Source organism: Zerene cesonia, chromosome 13 (assembly GCF_012273895.1).
Source record: "Zerene cesonia ecotype Mississippi chromosome 13, Zerene_cesonia_1.1, whole genome shotgun sequence".
NCBI classification, from domain to species: Eukaryota; Metazoa; Arthropoda; class Insecta; order Lepidoptera; family Pieridae; genus Zerene; species Zerene cesonia.
Genome location: NC_052114.1, coordinates 5,472,098 through 5,487,427, shown reverse-complemented (window position 1 = coordinate 5,487,427; position 15,330 = coordinate 5,472,098). Strand labels below are relative to the sequence as shown.

General features: G+C 32.6%; 1 protein-coding gene across 1 annotated transcript; it reads left to right on the top strand.

Moving 5' to 3' along the window:
- The first annotated feature begins 1,640 nt into the window (after window positions 1-1,640).
- LOC119831288 lies at window positions 1,641-15,052 on the top strand. The gene is given in 3 exon segments (XM_038354590.1): window positions 1,641-1,773; window positions 14,314-14,500; window positions 14,534-15,052. Coding segments are annotated over 3 exon segments (651 nt in total). The 3' UTR covers window positions 14,865-15,052.
- Window positions 15,053-15,330: the final 278 nt, after the last annotated feature.

The following is a 15,330-nucleotide window of genomic DNA, read 5'->3' as shown; positions in this document are numbered from 1 at the left end:
GAGTCAAACGCCTTCCCCATTTTTTTCTATGTTATTATACATATAAACCTTTCTCTTGAATCACTCTATCTTAAATAAAAAAAACATAATATCTGTTGCGAAATTTTAAAGATCTAAGCAAACATACACAGACGGCGGGAAGCGACTTTGTTTTATATTATGTAGCGATGATAACAAAAGTATATTAAGTAAGAATGTCATTTCTTATTATTATATCTATCTTATAACACTTTATAAGGACTCAAAAGATTTTATGCTAAAATCTTATAGTTACAGGTTTTTATGAACTTACAAAACACGTATTAATATTTACACGATTTTATACAAATGAAATAAATATACACGTGAGATTAAGCGAAACAATACCGAAAATCCTCATTGCCTCACATAGCTAATTTACGGACGTTTCCTGTTTTATTAGTCTAGAGAAAAAAATAGAATTTGTGGGTTTGTTTTTTTGAAGTAGAAATAACTCCATAATACTGAAATGTTGTCGAAATTTTACCGGTACAAAACATATCAAATAAAGAAGATCTTATTAAAAATGCGTTATAATATAAAATCAAACTCTTTCAAGCTCTTTTTTTTACTCTTTCAATCAGAAACAGCTTATCGTATCTATATGAAAGTTGGTACAGAAATAGATTATAATGTGGATTATTGATATATAGGCACATAGTCTACTTTTAATTGAGGCCCCGGGTTACAGCTAGTAATTTTTATTCATAAAAATTGATGTGCGCTCAACTCAGACCCCGAATCACCCGTGGTACATATCATATAATTTTTGAAATCTGTCCAGTAGTTCTGGTTTCTTCCATAAGCGTTTTCAAACACACAAGCATACAAAGACAGCATTATATTATTAGAAAAATTGAATATTAGGCTCACAAACTCTGCAAAAAAAACATCAGATGTAATATTTAATTATTTGGGGGAGCTCGTATCCTTTCCTTGTCCTTCCCAGTTCCCTGCATCCGCATTTAAGCCACTGTAGATAAGAACGTTTTCTTATCTACAAGGTAGTTAGATGCAAAATTAATAGTTAGGTACTTGTTACCTGCTTAGCGACATTGAATGTCAACAGATGTAGAGCTGCAAGCTGAGGCGGGCGGAAAAGTTAAGCACACTTTCGTGTTTCATGAGGCAAGGTGGTTACAGTGAGTCACAGCTTACGAGCGAGCTAGTGGTGGGGCGGTAACGCGCGGGGCGATGCAAGTCGCTCCGCGTTCGGGGAGCCTGGCGAGGCGTGTGCGCAGCGCGGGCGACACGCGAGCCGCGAGCCGCGTGCAGTGTAGCACGCGCCGTCCGCGGCCGCACACCGCTCGCTCGCTCCGCCGTGCCGCCCGCGCCGCTCCCCGCTTTGCCGCACCACGCGTCCGCTGGGCGCGTCGCGCGGGCCGCGGGCCAGGCCCGCGAGCCTGCTGCTGCTCGCCGCGTGGTTGGCGGCCGTCGCCGCCGACCTGGCCTGCCCACAAGAGCCTCCCGCAGCTCAAGTCGTGTGTGCCTCCTGTCGCTCGTATGAAAACGCGCGCGAGCATAGCCTAAGAGTGATCCGTGAAAGCCTGTTGGCGAAGCTCGGTTTCACCCAGGCACCGAACACTACGGGTCGGCAACTGCCGCGAGTGCCTGCAGATCTCATGGAGCGTTTCGAGATGCGGCCTCCGCCACCCGGCGTGCAGGCAGATGCACCTGCGCTTTCGCGCACTTTTGTTACACACACAGAGCAGGACGACTTCCTGGCCCGCACAGATAATGTCCTCGTATTTGCTCGTTAGTACTTTTTTATAAATTATAATATAATACCTTTAATATATTAAAACAGTAGAGTAAAAGTAAGAATAACAGTAGAGCCGAGTAATTAAGTATAAGCTTAGTGCAACTTAAAAGTCTTACTTAACCGTTACTTTTAAATGCTGGAAGTGTATCACGAGGAAGTACGAAAGATTCCACGTGCGAGCGACAATATTCGCTTGACATGGTCAGCAAAGTTCATTGACAGACACGTGTGCAGCTTATAAGTGTGTAAGGTATTCCGTGATCGCTTCACGCATTGCCAATTTTAATTAGACAAAAATTGTCCTATTCAAGCCCCAGGTACTCTACTATTGTCTATGCGGCTACTTTAAGATTTCGATCGCGACCATTGTGACACATGATAATCGCAAATTTGATCGTGACTCGAGTAACGAATTCATATGAATTTAGTATTAAAATAAAAAAAGAATATATCATTCGCGAATAATAAGTTTATAAGTTTACGATAATGTTTTAAAAAGTCGTGACGTAATGTTGAAAGTAGTAGGTAAATAAAGCGATGCCACAGAAGTAATTAAGGTAAACAATCGTAATATTAAACGAGGTTATCAAAGTGCATGCAAATACATATGTGATCTGCTAAAGCAAAGGGGCTTCGACCGCTAATGATAACGGCATTAACTATAAACTACGAACATAACCCAATTCTATTTGATATATTCAAAAGAAATATATTTATACATATATGAACACTAGTGCTCAAAAAAAAGGCTAAATCTTAGCGTGTAAGTACCATTCCAGAATACTTACTCTTAGATTTAATGGAATGTATAAACTTACGACTTTTACTCACCCATTTCTAAAGAGACATTTTTGGAATCTTGAGGGACGTTTTGTAGAGTATAAACTAAAACAGCTTTCTTTGACTACGAGTAACAATTTCTATATGTTGCAAAAAATTAGTTTAAATTTTATAAACAGAACACACTTAATATAAAGAAATAGTTCGCTAACCAGTAGTTGATATTGTAGTTTTTCAATACTTCACACCTCAATTCAATTTCAGATCACCACAATAAATATCAATCGAATATTGAAATACCTTTATTTTTATAGAGCTATATATTTGAAGAGTCGGTCGGTTTTGGATATGTTGTTAGTCAGATTTGACGAATTTGTGTACTTTAATTTTTTAATAAAAAAATAATAGAGTGTGATATATCATACTTTATTTCTATAGAAATCTTTTAAAACAATTCACAAAGAAATAAGTAATTTTAAGTGCATTTGGATTAAGAGCAATTATCGTAGACGCAATACTTAGACAATAGTACCTTATTTAGCAGATCCCGAAACATAGGCAGCCAGCATTATGTGAAAATATATTTTTAACTCTAGCAGGTTTATTTTACAATTTAGATAGAACCATTAATTAAAAATCGTATGTTATATTATACCTTTTCAATTTATTCTTATATTATTTATTTATCATTCATATTTTTTCCTAGGTTACCTATTAACAGCAAAAAGTTCTTTTTAGAAAAATATAAATTATGGAAAGTTTAAAGATTACTTCTTAATTTTAATGGTCAGCAATTGAAGAATAATATAATTAATATTATAATGTGCATAAATTATTTTTAGCAAATTATCAATCCGATAGAGCTAGAGCTCATTAGGTCACTTCACAACGTTATATAGCTCGCGTCGTTAACGTTTTTCTAAATAATTATTTTAAACAAAAAATCTAAACCGCCTTATAATTGTCAGAACTAGACCAAATCTTAATGGGAGCACATGGCAAGCACCAGCTTTCAAAGCACCAGGCTCAACCAGTAGTATAAAGGTATGCAGTAACAATCACAAAAAGTACAGTCGAATTGATAACCTCCATCTTTTTTTTAAGAACGTTGAAAAAGATAGTATTTATATTTGAGAATTAAATTTTTTTTATCGAAATAATTTATACGGGTGGCAATAAGATTAAAGTTAGAATCGATTAAGTTTTACTCGTGTACTTTATGAATATAAATTTTTTCATATTTTTTATTAGCAGGTATCGTATCGTATAATTTCATAGAATCACGCTTTTCATTTAAATTACTAAATTTTATAATCTTGATATTATGATCGTAATTGAGAAGTATGTTACCTATGTATGTGCTGTGAATGTTGATGTAAATCCATAAATATATCGAATGGTCCCAAGAGGTTCGTGGCCGCCACCACAAAACCTTTTGATTGTTCGTATACATTTGTGCGATTACTTTGAATAAGAGAAGAGAATAATTGATGAACAGATATGAACATACTTTTCAAGTGCATTATTTTGGTAAAAAAATAATTCTTAATGTAGACACTGATATCTTCACAAAAAAATTACTTATCATAGAGTTGTCATAGACTTGAAATTATAATTAATTCTTATCTTAGCAATTATATTCCGTATAAATCACTATCTCTTAAAAATAACAATGTTTATAACGAACCGATACCTATAATATTTTAAAACGTGATTGTGAAGCTGTAAATGCTAAATTGATTATGGTGAAATGTTAATAATGTTTCACTAAGACTTCTCGTCTATCGTTCCAGTCAAGACACTGCCCTCGTCCTTCAATCTACGACTTGCAAACGCAACGCCTCCGTATAACTGGGTGACACAATTCCTGACACATTACCTAATAACCTCTACGTACGCTACCACGATTTTGACCATATCCGAAATTATAATCAAACCACGCCCGATGGTTAATGTAATAGATATAATAGGTATTTAATGTCCAATTTATTCCAGATAATGATGCACGCCAATGGAGGATTAGGCCTACTGGGGATACCTCTTTAAAAAAAACGCACCTAAGGTTCTTACCTCAAGGTGGTGTGGAAAAAGAACCAAAACAATATAACAGTGATTGTATATACATACTGAGTATTGACCTTTCAAATACAATAAGTCTGCAAATCTCCATTAGTTTCAATTGCTTAGCAACAATAGGTTACAGATCGTATTTGATTACCCACAGAGTAAGTAGGCAGGGTTAATTAATTTTAATAAAATTTTATTAGGACATCTCAGTAAAACAGAGAATGAATCTTATCGGATGTTGCGATCTTAATTAGTTTTTGCCATTTTGATTATAACCCGCATGCATGACCATTAATACCACCAATATTGGGATTATCGTAAAGTAGTTCCAATGGTATTATTAAACTTGGGGTGGACATTTAAGTCTAGTTAAATTATGATAGATACATACAAGCAGTACTATCTATAATTGCTCTATCTATTTATTTGGTATTTAATGTTAGCCCCTGCATTTAGTTGTAAGTATATACATATATGTTATATGCAAGTGAATACAATGTAATTGTTTTGGAAACAACTTAGTGATTTTTATAAATAACATTCTTATCATTCAACGCAAGGACATGACGCTGGTGCGCACATTAATAGCACTTATTTTTACTTTGCAGTGATCTACTCTTCATAAAACATTGCTAAATATATTTTCGCGTCGTCGTCTATTTTTATACCAAAGCGAATCTTCACGGAGGGTATAAATGTGGTTTATTAATTGCACATTGTAAGAGATATTTAATTTTCAAGGGCTCAAAGTACACACGCTCCCAAAAGCGTTTTTATATGAATAAAAAATACATATAGGTATGAAACACGTAATAATAATATGTAACTTATCATATTTAAATATATTGAAGATATAAGATGATAGAACGGGATTAGTGTGTGCTTAATTGATAAGTAAAATCGCGACATGTCTGCGTATGCGTAGTGCGTGCTGAACTCTACCCAACGAGACGACCATTTGGTGGGATCGATTGTTTTGGCTGCTCTCAGTCACCTTAATTGCTAAGAATCAGACCGTCTCGAGCTTTTGCATAGAGTACATTAATATTTTAGTTCAATGAATAAGAAATATGTGACTAATGTGTGAAGTTAAGAAAGAGATTGTATTTAACGTTGATAGTTCACTTTAGGGGTAAACAATAAAGAAAGTAATAATAATTAGAAAATTCTGTGAAATATATATAGTTTTTGATATTTGTGAATTTTTTTCGTAATTTCTTAAAAGTATCACTAAAAAAGTATATATTTATAGTATGTTGAAACAAGAAATCTATAGCTCGATGTAGCAGTGTATTAATATATCTACCTAAGCTAGGATATGAACCAAACTTATTATACGGTAATCCTTCTATTTTTTCGTGATGATTATATTATTGCTTAACGACTTCCATTCTTAATAAGAATTATATTAGACTCTTAGCCAAAAAAATAACATAAATACCTTATACTTATTATCGCAGTCTAGTGTTATTATACTAGCTGATTTATACTAGTTATTATACAAGACGTTCTCCTGTCCTCGTGAAATCTATCATATGTATGAAGTGGGTCGTTATTTTTCTCATATTTAGAAAAAAAGTCCAAATTTTTTCTTCCTTAAGATCCTTCTACTGACAATATCAAACAATAAATATTGATGTATAGAAATCGGGCACTTAATTCATGAGTGATTATGTGACCAAGGGAGTAAACCAAGCAGTGAACCCTGGACTTAAAACGAATTCTGGGGTTCGAGACCAGGTGAGCGTGTAGAAAAAATTTAATTTTCATTTATCAACAGTGCATGAAACGGCGGAGGTAGCCGACATGCAGATGATGATGATATAGAGATTATTATTACACGCAGACAAAGAAGGTACAACTAACTTCGCCTTTTAATACTCAATGGCCAATGTTGTTAAAGCTTTTTGTTTGTAGTATTAATCATCTACACTCATTTTAAACTAAGTACATATATTACATAATTGTGAACTAGTCAGTGAATTATTTTAGTTTAGTTAAATTCAGCAAGATACCCGTGTTATTCTACGTTAGTTATGTGATTGAACTATATTTACTCGTAATAAACATTTCATTTGTATTGTCGTTAATCACCGATTTGCGGATATCTCAAATACAATATTATAGTATAGAACATCCGCTGTTATTATAGACGTTTTGCTAGTAATTATGTAAAGCATTGAAGTGTGTAAGCGCAAATCTCGTTTGCAGCTGAGCCCGCATACGACCACCCTCGAATATTGCAAAAACGTGTGCAACCCTATATGCAACTTGTAAAAAAATATATATATGCAAAGAGAGGCATTTGACAGTTGCTACTTATTTATAAAAGGTGGGTTATTAAGAATCCATTTCAGTTCTATTTCATAAGGTTCGCTTAGGCATTGAGCCAATTAATAAATAGATGTCGGTTAGGATATAAAATGCATTATTCAATCTTTGTGGCTAGGCAAATAATTGAGGTTTTATCGAGAATCTTTACAAATTAAAACTTTTACTTGAAGGATAAGATGCCCATTATAGGTTACAATTTTTTTTGTTGATATTATTATCTTAATTAAACTAATAGCGTACCTAAATGTTTTTCTTATTGATCTTGATTCTTTATGTTATTTAATTTAATGCCTGAACTGTCTCATTATATTGATTTCTTGTATTTTCTATCTGCCTTTTCTGTCTTTTTTTATTTTCCTATATTCCAAGGTTACCTGGAAGAAACTGCTTCAATGCGATAAGGCTGCCAATTTGTACAATAAATATTTTTGTGTCTGTGTGTTTTTTGTGCATGAGTGCATTGTACAATAAAGAATTGAAATAAATAAACAAATAATAAATAAAATAAATAGAATTTACAATATTAGCACAGATAAAATAATACTATCTAGATGTACTTAACATCGTGATTAGGTAGGTTGCCAATACCAAAGGTAGGAAGTTGCTATTGACTCTATTTATATAGTGAAAACGGATTTTAAAATTGATACTTGTTTCTTTTCCTAATTTTAAATTATACCTGATTCAGATACCAATTAAATAAAATCATCAACTTTACTACTTACGTAGTATCTTGACACTATCTGCATTAAAATCACATCGCGGTTTTAAAAATATTGATTAAGCTCAGCTCACAAAATGTAAGTAGATAATAAAAAGACTAATATTTAATGTTTTTTTTTATCACTTATTGATAATTCTAAATATAAAAAGCATTCGCTTAAAACGTGATACAGTGGCACATCCGGTGCAACGTATGTGACATTCATGAAATAGAAGTACCTATAGATGTTTTAGCATAGAAATATAGTCATACCTAAATGAGACAGAAAAATATTATATGATTTTGGGAATGGATTTTGAAGAAGAAAACTATAATGTGAGAGTATCTACTAGGTAATAAAAAAAATATTTTAAAGCGATGGACCTGCTCAAATCGTTAGTTTCTAATTGCATGACTTAAATATTAACCAAAGTCAAAAATGAACATGAGACTGCGTGATTTTCATACCTGGATCGTCTTCATATGAATTTCATTTTAAGATTAATAAAAAATTCCGCTAACTGCTCCCTACGATGCACGGATTCGCTGAATCAATTTATCTGATGTGGTACTTACAATGCAACATCAGGCACCTTGGTACCAGAGGTTGTTAACCGGGACATTAGACGACAATTGAGGCCAGTGTGTAAGCGAGTTCAAGAGCAATTTAGGTTCCGTAGGTCAGTTCGCCAAAGGTAACCTTGACTTTGACTACAATAACTGCAGCTCTTTCTACAAATGCGCTTTTTATTTATTTTTATATGTGCGCATGTGTGCTTTGCTAAACTTTATTGTAGGTAGCTACCAACATTACGCAAACATTTATTTATAAAGTGAGTAGCATTTGGCACAAACATTTTCACATTTGATTTTTTAGTTATAAGGTTAGTTAGATTAGTTTTCAAAATACGTCACTACAACAATATATAGGCAATACTAGTAAAATACTACTAGGAACACATTGTACTTACGATACGTGTTACCTATACTCTTTATCTAAGTTTGTTTTAAGAACTTTTCCATCATTTTTAAGAAATATTTCTTTTGTGAAATTTAAGACATTATATGTATGAGAAAATAATTCAGTACATACCTACTTAATCTCTATCATCGCAAAACATATCTAAATGTAGAAAGAAATTGTATAAAATGAATTTGTATGGATGTTAAATGCAAGTACTAAGATTATATAGAGATATGACGTCATAATATTTCCAACGCAAAAAGTAAAATTCTACATTGATCGCATCCTCGAGTCCCGACCCTCTTAGTTAATGATAACAAAGGTTAACATTGATCAATATCTTGCTTTTTTACTGAAAATCAATCTCCTAGTGAAATGCCAATGTTAGTTGTGGAAATATTATTATCTACTTTATTTCATTTGATGCCTTGGGTTTCTTACATTATAAATAGCTTAAAAATCTTATGAGTACTAAAAAGTAGTTATAAATTTTCATTAGTAATTTATTTGATACACAAAAGAAGAAAAAGAAGATAGAAAATGTATCCATTATACATAATGTAGTGTATATTTTTTTTCATTAAATAACATAACATAATTCAATTCTGAAGTTCGGACTGCAAATCAGCTCTCTTTGGTTTATATTTTGGTGGACATATTATTTAAACAAATTTTATTAAAAAATTAAACATTACATTTTCTAAAAAAATGTTTGATTGATTTGGATTCCAGAGTCACTGGCACTGCTAAAAACTTGAAAGCAACGAAGATATTCATCAAAAAATGGATATGACAACATATAACGTACTAAAATTACGTTTTCATAATTTATTAGTATTTCTGTACCTACATAAGTAGTTACATATTAAAAATTTTCATAGTACAAGAATACGTATCGTGTATTGTTTTTAATAAAAATAAACCAACAAATTTAAATGTTTCGTTACATGTAACCAAACGTTAAAAAACAGAAACATTATCTAAGACTTCAAGCAAACCACCCTCCACTATTCTATAATGCTATTGATTGTCACTTCTACGTAACACATTGACGTTACAGCCACTCGCCTGTTGCGTGATCTTACGGGCTTACAAATGTGTTCAAAATTGTATATACATAGATATACCTATCATAGGCAACACGCGAGTACTAGCTTGAAAATAAATCAACAGTAATAAAAATGCATTACATTATTATTTAGGAAAGTTGGGAAATTATATTGTTACTCGTTTAATGGAGCGGGGAAAACCAAAACTTCTTCATACATAAATATACATATTTTAACATATTATTATCGTGCTTCTTATATTCTAATTCAGGCATTATTAGTCATGATAGATTTTTTTTCTGTGCATTTATTCTATAATTTTGTTAATTGTTTTAGTCCTTTCATTATTCATTTATATTTTCATAATTCATTATATATTTAAAGTACCCAATATCACCCAATATATTCTGATTATATAATTGGAAACAAACCAAGTAGGCATAAAATTTATTGTAATTTTCAATACATCTAGTTCTAACGCTTTTTTCGGCCATAAAAAATACCTAATCTGCAGACTGCAGTCAGTGTATTTGAAGTTGACAGACAGTGGTGAAAAAAAAGTTCAGTTTAGTGTTTCAAAAAGGTAAATCGTATGTATGTACAAAAATTTTGTAGTGCACACGGGTGAAATCGCGGGCGTAATTTATTAAATTATTGTTTTCAAAATCATGAAGCACTATATTGCATGCAAAATCATTATTACTTACAAGAATATTTGTAAGCAAATAGCGGTCGTTAAATCCTATCTTGTTGAAAATAGCATGCTTGTAACGACGTCGCGACGAATTTCCTGGAGCTAACACAGGACAGACAGACAGAAAAAGAAAAACTTGTAAATTAAATTAGTCAAGGCAGTCGGGAGTGACGCTGTAATACTATAAGACGGTTTCTTTTACATGCTTTTATTTATTTTTGCCATAATATATATGTAAAAAGTTTACGATATGTTGTTGTAATTGCCCGGTTGCCTGGCAGAGATGGCTTTTAGCCATAAGGCCGCCATTTGTATACTAGTTTTAAGTTGCTTTTGCTAAGTTTATCTCCGTTTTATATTTTGTAAGTGTGCAATAAAGAATAGATAAATAAATAAATTGTATATTGTTAATAGAAATATCAATGTATTGCTAAAAAACCGATGCAAGTAAACAAAAATGTAATTACCCTTTTACATTTAGTTCGTCTCCTTTCTTCTTCGTCTTCTTAGTTTAAAATACACTCTTGTGGTGAATATTATTTTCGTTTTTTGCAAGCAGCATCCCTGCTTATCCTGAAGAAGAAGAGGATGTCAAGATAATAAATTATCGCTGATTGCAATATATTATGCACTTACCACATCAATGCACTCAGGACGTCGATTTCAATTTGACCACATCCTGCTTTCTCAAGTTATACTTATTATTACAGCAAAGTGGAGTAATTTGTATAAATTGTTGCGATTATGAGGTTGAATTTATTAAGCCCCTCCTGAAATGGAACAAGATGATCGCTTGCGCCCGACAACTTATTTGCCGTCATTTCAAAGTTATAAAATCCGAATTGAAGAGTACAAGGAGATAAATCTTTTTTTGCATTTATATCTACAATTTGAGTTGAGGATAATTTAGTATTCCAGAGGCTCGTGTATTGTTTTAGCGGTATCCATTGTGCATTGTTTGATATCATTACACCGATAGGATACCAATAGTTTTAGGGGTTTTAAAATTATACATATGACATAATGGATGTGACAAATTTGTGTTAAAATATTAGTAAAGACTTAACACAATGAAATATTTTAAATATACATACCAACGTACATGTTATGATAATATAGGTAACATATTAGTCTAATCTATAGAGGTCAATGGTCTGCGCATATCCTGGTCATTTTTTGAAGACATCATAAGTTAAAAAGTTAAAGTAATTAATACAAATTAATGAATCTTACCTAATACCACAGAATAATAAATACAAATTTGTTAAATAAACTAATATAACTAAATTATTTTCGCGTATAAATACGTCGTTAGTTTAGTAGGTAATTCAATAATAATGAAATAATGTTATAAATCTATACTAATATAGTTATTAATTATTATTATAACACATGAAAATTACCATTACCTTCCAAGAAGGAAAATAGGAATTCGTTTTAATAAATCGATAGAAAATTCTCAGCAATAACAATATATAAATTGGAAGTGGGAGCCACTTGAGCCGCGAATACTTCTGTTGGCGCTCAATTTTTTTTTGCTCAACTGATTAATCAGGAAATAATAGGCAGAAGAAGGGACTGTATCTGAACTGCCACAGATAACATAATACTGGTACTGTATAACTTTTGTTGACGTGGGTAGAATATTACGATGACGCCATGATGTACTAAATGAATAAAAACTTTTGCCACTATTCTTGAAGAGGAGAGACTGCGAGGTTTTGGTACATGTTACAACATAATATATATGGAGGGCGGTGCTAACCAAATCAAGCAGGCATTTTAAAGCCGAGCAGACACGAATTGGGCCCGCTTGCACCGGGGAAGTACCACACCCTCACAGAACACCTACGTTAAATAGTAGCTTGCTGCTGTGTTTCGTTCGGTGAGTGGGGGAACCGACGGCCCATATCCTTTTCATTACGCCGCCCAGTCCTTACCTTTATTGTTCTCGTCAATCCTTTCTTAATCTCTTTCCAAATTATAGTTGGCAATCCATATGTAGACCTTACGCCTCTGCAAGTGTTCATGGACGGTGGTAGCTCTTACCGTCAGGCGACCTACCAGCTTCATTGCCGACGATGACATACAAAAGTGTATTCAGTTACTAAGTACTTGTATGTTACTATGAAGTAAGGAGGTAGTATCTATCTGCTATCTTATACCATTTAATTTGGTTGTTTCCGTCTTCAAAAGATACCCTTAATAAAGTTATGTTAGTTAAGTACCCTTATACGGGAGTTAAAACATAACTAACGTTATCATAATTGTTCAGATGAAGCATGTTAAGTTAAGCTTTAAACGAATAGAATAGTGCTCATAATAATATAACCAGTTAAAAGTGAAATCCTACTAATATTATAAATGCGAAAGTTTGTAAGAATGTGTGTGTTTGATGCTCTTTCACGCAAAAACTACTCAACCGATTGCAATGAAATTTGGTACGTAGACAGCTGGACAACTGGAATAACATATAGGCAACTTTTTATCTCGATATTCCTACGGGATACGGACTTACGCGGGTTAAACCGCGGGGCACATGATTATTATATTTGTATGATTTTTTTTATTATTTTTTAATTTGAGGTTTAACCGAGTCAATCTATGTATGTTTATTAGAAATAAACAGAGCGATAAAGAAGACTGAAAGTAACGTTGACGTTATTAAGATTCAATTTACCGTTACCCATAACGATTTTTGCAAAAAGTTGCATATTTCAATACATTTTACCAGAACTGCATTTAATGTATTTCTAAAAAATTGAAAAGCAATAGCAATATTCATGAAAGATTATTAAGGTCATGAAATTAATTTGTTTCGTAATCCATGTTAAATTTTTCAGAATTCACCAATAAAAATGAATGTTAATGAAAACTTCAATACAAAATATGTGATGAATATTATCTAGGTATATAAGAAACTTGGCCCGGAAACGGGCAGCCGCCGAAGGGGTCGCGGACGAATTTTAACCAACTCCCGTGGCCCCTTCACTTAAGTGGCTCGACGGAACACAGTGGGGTTTTGGTCGGTAGGAATCCGAAATAACCCACGGCTTTATCTCCGGAGGAGGAAAAAAAAAGGTATATTAGAAACTGCTTTCTGCTTTTCCGTTGAAAAATATTATTTTTTTTTTTTTACTGTTCAAAAGCGCTTTAATAGGGAATATGCATGAAATTTAAATTAGGATGAAGTATTTTTTTTCATAAACTTTATTACTTCTCCATTAACCTACTTTTAATATTTTTGGATATAGTTTTTATTTCATCAAGAAATTAATTAATAAAAAGTGCTAAAAAAGTCTGGGAAATTCAAATATATAAAACGCTACACCATTGGTCAGATCGAATACGTGAACTATGACGTCATAGTACAATAGGTACAACCACGAACCACCATATACCAGTGCTACCATCTTATAACTTTATCCCTAAATTTAAGGGAATGAATCTATGCGTAGGGATTTCAAATTGAGAATTGGGAAAGAGCTTTTTTCGTTTTCATTTGCACTAGAGTAAACAAAAATATACATTCTTATTAATAAATTCTGACTAATTTTTTAATCTCACTACAACGTGATTCGTCACGCCATGTCCATAGCCACAAGGAGACCCAAAATATTTTTTTGGCAACACTGTTCTGACACTCGACATTCTATTGTATTGTTACATTATCTAAGTGTTTGTGATGACGAGATTCTTTTAAATTGAATCCCAATCAAAGGAGTAAAAGCCTTAAGGTAATTACGCATATCATAATACATGGAATATATAGTGTACTTTACCATACTTTTTCTTAAATATTTATTTAAAGATAAAAATGTTTAAGGGCAACATAACCCTTTTTCTGACTCTTCCTTTAATCAATAATGCAATTATTATTTTCATTTACTTTCTTTTTTAGGTCGTATTTATTCTATTTTTAACTCTGTTTTTATTCACCAGGAAACTGTAAGCATGCTATTGCATTTTTGGCTTGGCTGCATAGACGCATTGAAGATGCACCATCTACTATTATCAACTGTTAGTGGAAAAAATCAAAGTTATCTGCTGTGGGTACAAATCTAATAAAATTATCCATGTATTATTTAGTTAGCACCAGTTCAAGGCAACCAGAAAAGATTTTCTATAAGTAAGTCTTCAATAGACATACAAGCATGTGAAGTAAATTTGCAACTAGGGAACAATAAATCTCTCCCTTATGGCATGAGCTTAGATATGCCAGAATAACAGCATCAAAAGCAGGACATTGTAAGGCAATGCATGGTTCTTTGACTGAAGCTATAATGGGATCCTTAAAATCAAAAGATACAGAAGCAATGAAAAGAGGACAATTATTAGAAAATGCTGTTATTAAGGAAGTAGAAAATATAATGAAAATAAAGATTAATTCAAGTGGATTGCATTTGAATCCCTCATATCCTATCATAGGAGCATCACCAGATGGGGAAAATGAAATATATACGATTGAAATTAAATGCCCTTCATCTGGATAAGCCTTGACATTAGACTTAGAAAATAATTCAGACATATCTGCAAAATATCAAAAAATAGTCATTATTGATGTAGAATATAACAAGGAGTATTGTGAATACCTATTTGATAAATGTACAGCTTTTTAGTGTTAAGCTATTTTTCCTCTTTTGTTTAAAGATAAAAAGGAATAAAAGTATATTTAAAGTTATTAATTTTTTTTATTAATACATCCTGCATATTAATTAGACCACAGGCTTTCACTATAACACTATTAATAATGGTTAAGCATGAGGTAGGAGCATATTGAACTCCCGTAATCTACTTATTACACATTCAATGTGAATTCTTAACACAGCAATTCAATTTGACTGCTTTACTTCTTCTTTTGAACTACGAGTAGTCGTTAATAGAAGGGGTCTTATAAGAATACAGTCCTTTTATCCTAACAAATAACTTAAATTTTTGAAACCCCTGTCTGCCAGAACT